General features: G+C 41.2%; 1 protein-coding gene across 2 annotated transcripts in view; it reads right to left on the bottom strand.

Annotated features, from left to right (window-relative positions):
- Positions 1 to 2,782: 2,782 nt before the first annotated feature.
- The window catches only part of LOC115647596 (follicle-stimulating hormone receptor), a 171,638-nt gene continuing 163,414 nt past the window's right edge, over positions 2,783 to 11,006 (bottom strand). For both annotated transcript variants that reach the window (XM_030554307.1, XM_030554306.1), the window contains one exon: positions 2,783 to 4,073. In XM_030554307.1, the coding sequence (XP_030410167.1) occupies positions 2,840 to 4,073 (1,234 nt within the window). In that variant the 3' untranslated portion in view covers positions 2,783 to 2,839. The remainder of the gene's footprint in view (positions 4,074 to 11,006) is intronic.

The following is an 11,006-nucleotide window of genomic DNA, read 5'->3' as shown; positions in this document are numbered from 1 at the left end:
AGGAAATACCCGGAAATTAGTTAACGCTAATCACTATAGTTTTCTGAACAGTCAAACATATATTACTTTCGGCTTAATAATCCTACTGGGCAGATGAGAAGGCAGGATGAGGACAGCAGCTTCGTGCTCTCTGAAAGGTGAAAAATACCTAGCAAAAAATAGAATGTTTTATGAAGATCAAATGAAAAGGTTTTTTAAAATATTCAAATCTTTGTCTCTGCTATTAAACAGAATAATAAAGCAGAGAAACACTTTTCCATGGCTGGAGATGGAATGCTGGACAGTGTGGGCCAGGGCTCTGAGTGGCACTGAGGCATTCTCTCTCTCTCCTGTCCTTGCTGCTGGTTTTTGCTCACATGCTCAGGATCTAAGTGATCACAGTATGTAGGGTAAGGGAGGAATTTTCCTCCAGGACAGATTGGTAGTGATTTTAATCTTCCTCTGCTGCATAGAGTGCAAGTCTCTTGCCAGGATTATCTGAGTATAGCTCACTTAATCATTTTGCTGCCATTGCAGGAGCCTTGGGCACTGATGTACCTTGGTCCCTCAGAGTCTCTCTATCTGTGGCAAATAATAGCTTGGTGTCTTGTCGACTTTTGTCTAATTTTGGTTGTGAGATTTAGTGTGTGGGTTCTGGGTGGTGTCGGTGGCCTGTGAAACACAGGAAGTCCGATTAGATGGTGAGGCGTCATCTGGAGTACTGTGTCCAGTTTTGGGCTGCACAGTACAAGAAGGTTGTGGAAAAATTGGAAAGAGTCCAGCGGAGGGCAATAAAAATGATTAGGGGGCTGGAGCACATGACTTATGAGGAGAGGCTGAGGGAACTGGGGTTGTTTAGTCTGCAGAAAAGAAGAATGATGGGGGGGTTCCAAAGAGGATGATCTAGACTTTTCTCAGTGGTACCAGATGACAGAACAAGGAGTAATGATCTCAAGTTGCAGTGGGGGAGGTTTAGTTTGGATATTAGGAAAAACTTTTCACTAGGAGGGTGGTGAAGCACTGGAATGAGTTATCTAGGGAGGTGGTGGAATCTCCTTTCTTAGAGGTTTTTAAGGTCAGGCTTGACAGAGCCCTGGCTAGGATGATTTAGTTGAGAATTGATCCTGCTTTGAGCAGGAGGTTGGACTAGTTGACCTCCTAAGGTCCCTTCCAACCCTGATAGTCTATGGTTCTACAGATATTCTGGGGTGGTCCCTTCTGGCCTTAAATTCTATGAACTCTGGGCAAGTTATAATCTCAGAAAGACTAAAGTGTTGAACCTGCACTACACAGGTATAAAGTTTTGCAGTTATAAAGCAGGACTTGGTGCATGAGGGGAACTTGCTCTTACATTAATGAGAATACTGATGTGTGGCTGCTAAATTACTCTTGCCAAGTAGCAGGGGTATGGTTTAAGAAGAAAAGTAGAATTAACCATCTCAATAACAAGATGAGGATTGCACCTAAGTGTAGGTCTCTGTCCAGTTTCCCTTATTGACATTTCACACTTGTGAGTAAGGAACCAAGTGCACAGTGGACTTGAGACTAACTACAGCTCAGTGTGGAAGATAGCAGACTTACTGCTGAGAAAATTTTCAAAAGGGATCTGTAATTCTGAGTATGTCAAGACACCTTAAAGAGCCTGATTTTCAGATGGCAGATACCCAGCACTTTCTGAAAATCATATCCTTTTAAGGTTTCTTAAATTGGGAGTCAAAAATGAAAACACCTAAAAGCACTAATCACTTTTGAAAATGTAGGTTCTAGTGTTTAACTTAGCTTGTACCTTTAGCTTCTCATTGAACTTGTGCTGGAGAACAACCATCTTGCATTCACTCTTGAGCACTGTTTCATGTACTAAGTGCTGAATAATAACATGAGAGGACTCCATGTTTCTAAAACAAAATTGGCTCTTTATTAAGAGAAGTATGTACAGTGATGCTGCAATTGCAGCTTGCATTCAAATCACATGCATACAGATTGGCTGTTGCCTCCTCCAAACTCTGTCTTCCTGCAGCCTGTGCTCTTCCCTCCAAGTTCAATGCAGCTTGCTACAGGTGCCCACAGGGACTTGAAGGATCAAGGTGTTTGTTCATTCACGTTAGAACCTCGTGGTACAAGGTCACAAATACTCTTAATCACCAGATTCACCCAATGTTGTTTTGAAATGAGAAGTACTTCTGCAACTACATTCAGCTCACTAACGAAAAGTGTATCAACCATTTGCTAGTGGACTTCTATGTACACACCAGGACACTTCCCACCATATGGATTTGAGTCAGAAATGGACCAGTACTGATTTAAAGGTGACTTTTAGCCCCCTGCTTTGGTGATGGAAACAAAAACAATGTGGACCAAAATCTCCTCTTCCGATACCATTGTGTGGGGGTAAGTGAAAATAATCTTGCACTTTAGCTTATGTCAGCTGAATGTGTAGTAATATTACTACTTTGTCAAGTTATTGTACCCTTAACAAGATCTCTAGTATGTTTCACAGCAAAACATTTTAAATTCTGTATTTTTTTCTTTCAGCCATTGATAGTCAACACTGAATTCTCAAACACATGCATTATATAGCCTAGGATAACTTTAGAAAAGTGTGGGGGAGAGAATACATTCTCCAGAGTTATGTAATTCTTGAGAAATTTTTCAAAGAATGTTAACTGAAGTTTTGTGGTTGTCCTTCAAAAACTGAAGATAGATGTCACTTTTGCTGGCTGTTCATAAAAATAAAATGTACAGCAGAAATAAAAATGTTTCTCCATTGAAAATATAACTTTACATGTTATGTTAAAATCATTTTACAAATTCACAGTTAAAAATAACCATGCTGCCCTATACGTAAATCCACACAAATATTTCAGTTCAAGTGATTCAGAGGAACTAATGAATAAATAGTTCCATCACTGGTTTTAGAAGCTGGAGTACAATGGCCATTTCTCATATGGGAATTATGAACAGATGAGGAAGTCTCTGTTCTATAAATTTGGGCTTGCATTTCGCAGCAACCAAACTTGCTCAGTAAAATGAAGAAATCTCTGCGGAAGGTCTTTGTGAAAATTGCATACAAGAAGGGATTGGCACATGAATTGATAGGGTAGAACAAAACCAGGAGGATCTTGGATTTGGACACAGTGATGAGAGGAAGCTTGAGTGATGCCGATATTGCAAAAAAAGATATTGGTGCCATGCACAGAAAATCGGTGAAGATCAGTATAGCCATGCGCTTGGCAATTTTGGTGTCACTGTTTGAAGCGATAACATTAGGGTTTCTCACTGTAAAGTAGATGCAGATGTAACAGGCACAGATGATCATAAATGCAAGGACATTCAGTACTAAAAGGAATATGATATAAGCCTGGGAAAAGGGTGTTTCTATATCCATGGGCAAGCAAATGCTGACTTTCATGTAGCTGCTGACTCCAAATATGGGAAGAAGGGCCACAGTGAAGGCAAACATCCAACCAAAAATCATAATAACCATGGCGTGCCGAAATCGAACCTTGCGGTCCAGTTGCATGGCATAGGTGATTGTATGCCATCTTTCCAGAGTGATCACAGTCAGTGTGTAAACTGAAAGTTCGCTCGCAAACACAGTGAAAAACCCTGCAGCACTGCATCCTGCACCAGTTTGCCAGTCTATGGCATAGTTGTAATACTGGCTTTTAGTCTGTATATCTACAGATGCAATCAACAACAGGTAGATGCCTATACATAGGTCCGCAAATGCAAGATTACACATTAGAAACCGAGGGACAGTGAGTTTATACTGACTGCTTATTAAAATAACCAACACAATGATGTTCCCAGTGATAGCTAGAATGTTGATAAACCATATCAGGACTCTGAGGATATTGTAGCCCATGATATCTTCACAAGGATTGAAGGCATCAGGCTTAGGAGAGCAAGCCACATGTACTACTTCATTACATAAGCCATAGTCAAAGTCAAATTCATTTTCTAATGAGTCAAAATCCATGTAGCTGTTGGGAAAGTAATCCTCAACTACAGATCTTCTGTGCACCCTGTCCGCAGGCTGCTCATCAGCGTCTTGCATGACATCAGATTTATTACATATTGGATGCAACGCAGAACTGGAATGGAAGAACAGAACATAGTTAGTGCCTAAAAAATATAGCAGAAGAAATACAATAAATAAGGTTTCAGAGTAGCAGCCATGTTAGTCTGTATCCGCAAAAAGAACAGGCGTACTTGTGGCACCTTAGAGACTAACACATTTATTTGAGTATAAGCTTTCATGGGCCCACTTCATCACTTCTTTTTACAATACATAAGAGCTATCATGCAGTTCCCATTAACATCTCTGCCCCTCTTGTTAACTGATTATTTACCCCAAGTCAAGATTTGAGGCCCCAGTCCTGCAAATCTTATGCACATGCTTAGCTTTACAGAGATGATTAATCCTATTGGTTTCAACAGTGTTATTGTCATGCATAAAGTTAAGCACATGTATAAGGGTTTGCAGAGTTAGGGCCTATAGGTGCTAAAGTATAGCTTGGGGTGAAATCACATAAACAATGATAAAATATCATTGCAAAACATACAGCTTGTTGAAAAATGGGGCGGGGCAGAGAGAATGCAAAAAAAATTGAGAATGTTTTAGTTTTTCATTGACATTTTCCAATCATCACTTTTTATGCAAAGGGACTGAAATATGTATTCTCTTCCCAGAATTTGGTGTGCATCTCAAGAAACAAACCAAGGAAGCAAAGGGGTAGGGAAGGTGTATAATGATCCAAAAGATGGTGCCAAAAGTAGACAAATGAGACAAGATGCTCCAGATAAGCAAATTACATTCACTGCCATCTTTTCCTCAATTTATGCAGGTGAATTACTTCCTATGCTTACAGATAGCAGATTTGCATGTCTGCTAGTAAATCATGTTGCTTGTATTTTCTGAATACAACTGATTATAAAACTTGTTCTAGCACCCAGTAAGATTATTTATGTGGTTAAACATATTTCTGAATCAGGGCCTTAGATATCCCCATTAAAGTACATGTTACTGTTCTATTGATGATTAGCAAGTCTTCCTTTATTTTATACAATTAATCAATCTGCTTTCCTTGTCTCAAAATATATTCTGAATCCACTCCAGAGACTTATCTGTACAGTAATATTCTGTTAATTATTTATGTACCAGTAGATGAAATCTATGAAAGAGTATGGAAAAATGTAAGAGTGTGGGCTCAGTTATTTGTTTTCCTCTCAGTCTGTCTCAACACGCAGATACACAATTTTATCTTATGGTTCTTTTCACAACGGGATGGGCAAAATTTGAAGAATGCTGTGCAAACAACATTCAAATTACATGATTTCATGCTGGCCTTTGAGGAGTGTTTCATCAACCAAGTATTGAATCCTTCTTTTTTTTTTTTTGGTTATTATTATTATTATTATATATTGTAAGGGATCCATTCTAGTTTCCAGTGTGAAGAGGGGGCACATGTTAGCTCTGCATATCTCAATTTTAATTTTTTTTCCTAAAAACAAAACTTATTTAGCATGAGAAAAGATCAAATAAGACTGCCAGCACTCTGTAAGACTGGAATCACAGACATTACATCTGAGGGTAAAAAGTTCAAGTGCCTATTGACGTTGGCAACTAAGTATCATTTTCAAAGTGACTTCGGGATGGCCTAAGGGCCATGGGACTTAGGAACTTAAGTCACTTAGGCATTTTGAAAAAAAAATTACCCTGTGTCTGGAATTATTTTCTGTACTTTTCATCATTGCAGTGCCATAGAGTAACTGATCATTTTAGTTCTCTTTCATGGTAATAAAAATCTGCTTTTTAAAGGAAAGGGATTTGACTCGTTCTCTGAATTGCTCTTCCTTAAGTATTCAGGGGCATTTCCATAGTGAAATAGTTTATAAAGTCAACAATATCTTGAAAGACTTAACTATAATTACAGAATCAGTAATTTTCCCTTCCACAGTACATTCATAGCTACCTGTTCCTGTACAATAAAGAGCAAGAGTAAGTTTCTCTTAGAAGACACAGGATCCTTTAAGGAAACGTGAATTGAGCACAGTCAGATTAATATTTGCTCAAGGTCACAAAGCCAGCATCAGAACTTAGAATGAGAACTCAGAAGTCTTGTACTAAATTGGCTCATGCCAACATAATGTCTCTCTATGTCCCTTTAGTACACCACCTTCCTGAGCATCAGGGTAGATACTTTGTTTCTTACGTTGACTGTTATTGGTCTTCAGAAGCCATCTCACAGTGCCCCACACGAACAAGTACAATCAATATAAGTGCTCCTGGTGTGGACACACATTGTGACACAAGGACCCAAGTGTGCACACACACAAGTGATTTAATAACTGCGATGTGCTGTAAGTTAGGTCAACATAATTTCATAGCGTAGACAATTTCAAAATGTAAGAAGAAAGGACATAGCATCATGATTCTTTGAGGATAGAAGCTAATCTTTATATCATAACGGAATCAAAAACGATTGAAGTTCCTGCTGTGGAATTGTCAGCTTCAGGACATGTAGGACAGGAGGAAATTATTTTTTGAATCACAAATGAAGGAGGTCCTCAACATAGCCTGCAAGCAAACTCTATACCAAGTTAGTATAAAATGTAGTGTATCTTTTAACTAGATCAACATCAGACTTGTTAGGAGGATTTCGATAGACCAATGTTATAACCATAAGCTCTAAAAAATTAGATCGTAGGGCCAGAGCTTATGGGCCAACTGAGCCATGTTTTGTGCAAGACCAGGAGCGTTGGGTGGGAAGGACAAAGCTGATTATCTTTAATGTCATCTTGACCAAGTCCTGGAATCCTGAGGTTGGTCCATTTTGACCAGGATCAAGGAACACAAGTTAGAAACAGCCACAGGGCTCCTGTAACTTACATTGGTTGCCCATGGCCCCAAGGGGTTATTCTGGGAGCCAGGGATCACTGACATGTACGGGTGCTTTGCTGTGAGAAGGATAGCCTAGAGCCACTGTGGCAGTTTTCACCACCTAAAGATTCTCCAGTAGAGCAGAGATTTCTCAGAGTGTTGCTTAACTGCTGTTAGGTAGTTTGAATCACTGGAGCAGCCAGATAGGCTGAGGATCTGACCCTGAACATCCTCTGAGAGTTTTGTGTGTGACACCATAAGGCACAAACATCCGTAAAAATGGATAATCCAGGTATGAGTAGATAATTTTTATGTCCCCTAGACAAATCACATTCTAGATCGATCTTGAAAGGAGAAATAATAGTCTTTGGATAATGTATGATTAAGTCAAGTGACACCAGTAACGCTCATGATGATGATAATGATGAACAATCTCTCTTCTACTTATCAAGGTGTGTCCTTGATCAGACAATCATCACAGTGGGGGTTAACACGTCATTAAGTACTCTTCAAAACAATTGAACAGTCTTGAGTACACACAGAGCTTGTGTCAGACACAGAAAATGCTGTGACATGGAAGCAGGTGTATCTACTACATCCTATATCCTATATCTAAGCTAACATGCATGCAAATGACTTTGAGGTTTAGATTCAAAGTATATCACTACTTTCCTGAATTAAAACTTTTCTGTTATTTCAATCTAAGGCTTGACTTCAATAGAATCCCTTCTCCGTGTTGTCTCTGCTTGAATGACTTGCTCCAGATAAGCGTTCTTGACTTCTCAGTAGCTTAATTAAAAATAACAATTTGGAGAAAGTTTGAAAATTAATGTTGTGTTCCATTTTTTTTAAAATTATAAGCGTCTTGATTATGAAAGAAGGAATAGATCCTAGAAAGACGCTAATGCCACTATCCACTCATCACCCTCTGCTGCTAGGAGCTGTGGGAATGGATTGTGGTGCATTATGGGGGCATCCTCACTGTACCATGATAAACTTCTTTCTGTTCCATCATTTCATTGGTTAGTTTCACGCTGTTTTTAACAGTCCATGTAAACTGTGTGCCCGCCAACTCTGCCTGAAAGCATGGATTCTGAACTGCTGACCATCTGGTGATGAGCATGATGAACACAGTGTGACTGGTCCTGAAGTATTTCATGAGCTCCGAATCAAAAACTTAATCAGTAGTGCCTGCCCTACTGTGTACCACTGAAAGAAATAATTCAAGATTGCTTATGGCATTCAGAGAGTAGCTGGACTGTCAGAACTGGGCTCAGGAGACAAGCACTGAATGGTGGCATTGTGATGCATATATGGGATGATGAGCAGTGGCTGTAGAACTTTTGGATGTGCAAATGCATCATCCTGGAACCGTGTGCAGAGCTTTCCCCAGCACTGCAGTGCAAGGACACCAGAACAAGAGCTGTTTTACTGTGGAAAAATGAGTGGTGATCGCTGTGTGGAAGCTGGCAACTCTGGAAAGTACATTGTGGGGGCTATGATGATGCAAGTGTGCAGGGCTACTAATCAACTCCTGCTATGAAGGACTGTGACTCTGGGTAATGTGTAGGAAATAAAAGATGGCATTGAGGCAATGGGATTCCCAAACTGCGGCTGGGTGACAGATGGAACGCATACCCAATTATGGCCCCAAACCATCTTGCAATGGAGAACATAAACCAGAAGGGTTACTTCTCCATGGTCTTGCGGGCACTGGTGGATCACCAGGGCCATTTCACTGACATCAGTGCAGGGAGGTCAGGGAATGTGCATGTGTGCATCTTTAGGAACACTGGACTGTATAGAAATCTGCATGCTGTGACTTTATTTCCAGACCAGAACATTCAAACTGGGGATGTGGAAATGCCCATAGTGATCCTTGCTCCTGCATACGCCTTCCTCCCATGGCTCATAAAGCCTTACAATCAGGAACTAGATAGCAGCAAGGAGTGCTTCAACAACAGGCTCAGCAGGTGCTGAATGATCATTGAATATGCCTTTCACAGATTATAAGGTCACTAGCCCTGCCTTTTTGGCAGGTTAGAGCTCAATGAGGAAAATATTCGGATGGTCACAGCAGCCTGCTGTTTTCTGTATAACACTTGCGAAGTGAAGAGGGAAAAGTTTCCCCAGGGATGAAGCACTGAGGTAGATTGGCTGGCTGCTGATTTTGAGCAGCTGGATACCATGGCAATTAGAGGGGCACAGTGGGAGATTATTAGAATTAGGAAGGCTTTGAAGGAGCATTTTGACAATTCTCAGTAATGTGTCTTTATGTGATGCATTCAGCCAGGCAATGTTAGCTTGCTCCCTTGAATGACCCCTGTAGTGCCTACTTCCTGAGCGTTAATTGTACTGAGAAAACATTCCTGCCTATAGCCACTGTGTTTGAATGTCAGCACCAACTAATATGTGTATGACACAAATAAAGACTCATTTTATTTCAAACTAAAGTTTAATAGCAGGACAATACAGAAACATTTTATCAGATGGGACATGGTAATGAGGAAAGTCTCTCGGTTACTGTTCTCACAGCTGCTTGTAACTCCAGGGATGGAGTGCACAGAGTACTGCAAGGGACTGGGAACATGTGAGGAATGTGGTGGGGGAGTTTGAGGAGGGCCTAGAATCATCTAGACCAACCCCCTGCTCAAAGCAGGGCCAATCCCCAACTAAATCATCCCAGCCCGGGCTTTGTCAAGCCTGACCTTAAAAACTTCTAAGGAAGGAGATTCTACCACCGCCCTAGTTAACCCATTCCAGTGCTTCACCACCCTCCTAGTGAAAAATATCCAACTTAAACCTCCCCCACTGCCACTTGAGACCTCCTTGTTCTGTCATTTGGTACCAGTGACAACAGTCTAGATCAGTGGTTCGCAAACTTCTGTACTGGTGAGCTCTTTCACACAGCAAGCCTCTAAGTGTGATCCCCCCCCCCTATAAATTAAAAATACATTTTTATATATTTAAGACCATTATAAATGCTGAAGGCAGACTGGAGTTCGAGATGGAGGGGTGACAGCTTGTGACACCCCGTGTAATAACCTCATGACCCCCTGAGGAGTCCTGACCCCCAGTCTGAGAACCCCTGGTCTAGATCCATCCTCTTTGAAACCCCCTTTCAGGTAGTTGAAAGAAGCTATCAAATCCCCCCTCACTCTTCTCTTCCACAGACTAAACAATCCCAGTTCCCTCAGCCTCTCCTCATAAGTCATGTGCTCCAGCTCCCTAATCATTTTTGTTGCCCTCTGCTGGAATCTTTCCAATTTTTCCTCATCCTTCTTGTAGTTTGGGGCCCAAAACTGGACACAGTACTCCAGATAAAGTCTCACCAATGCAGAAGAGGGGAATGATCACGTCCCTTGATCTGCCAGCAATCCTCCCACTTATACAGCCCAAAATGCAGTTAGCCTTCTTGGCAACAAGGGCCCACTGTCAACTCAAATCTAGCTTCTTGTCCACTGTAACCCCTAGGTCCTTCTTTGCTGCCTAGCCATTTGGTCCCTAGTCTGTAGCAGTGCATGGGATTCTTCCATCCAAAGTGCAGGACTCCGTACTCATCCTTGCTGAACCGCATCAGATTTCTTTTGGTCCAATCCTCTAATTTGTATAGGTTCCTCTGTATCCTAACCCTACTCTCCAGTGTATCTACCACTCCCAGTTTAACGTCATCTGCAAACTTGCTGAGGGTGCAATCCACGCTGTCCTACAGATCATTAATGAAGATACTGAACAAAACTGGCCCCAGGACAGACCCTTGGGGTACTCCGCTTGATACCGACTGCCAGCTAGACATGGAGCCATTGATCACTACCTGTTGAGCCCGACGATCTAGCCAGCTTTCTATTCACCTTATAGTCCATTCATCCAGCCCATACTTCTTTAACTTGCTGGCAAGAATACTGTGGGAGACCATATCAAAAGCTTTGCTAAAGTCAAGGAATAACATGTCCACTGCTTTCCCCTCATCCATAGAGACAGTTATCTCGTCATAGAAGGCAATTAGTTTAGTCAGACATAACTTGCCCTTGGTGAATCCATGCTGATTGTTCCTGATCACTTTCCTCTCCTCTAAGTGCTTCAGAATTAATTCCTTGAGGCCCTGCTCTATGATTTTTCTAGGACTGAGGTGAGGCTGACTGGC

This window comes from Gopherus evgoodei, chromosome 3 (genome assembly GCF_007399415.2).
Source record: "Gopherus evgoodei ecotype Sinaloan lineage chromosome 3, rGopEvg1_v1.p, whole genome shotgun sequence".
Classification (NCBI taxonomy): domain Eukaryota; kingdom Metazoa; phylum Chordata; order Testudines; family Testudinidae; genus Gopherus; species Gopherus evgoodei.
Note: the sequence above shows the minus strand (reverse complement) of the source record. Positions and strands in the feature narration are given on the sequence as shown.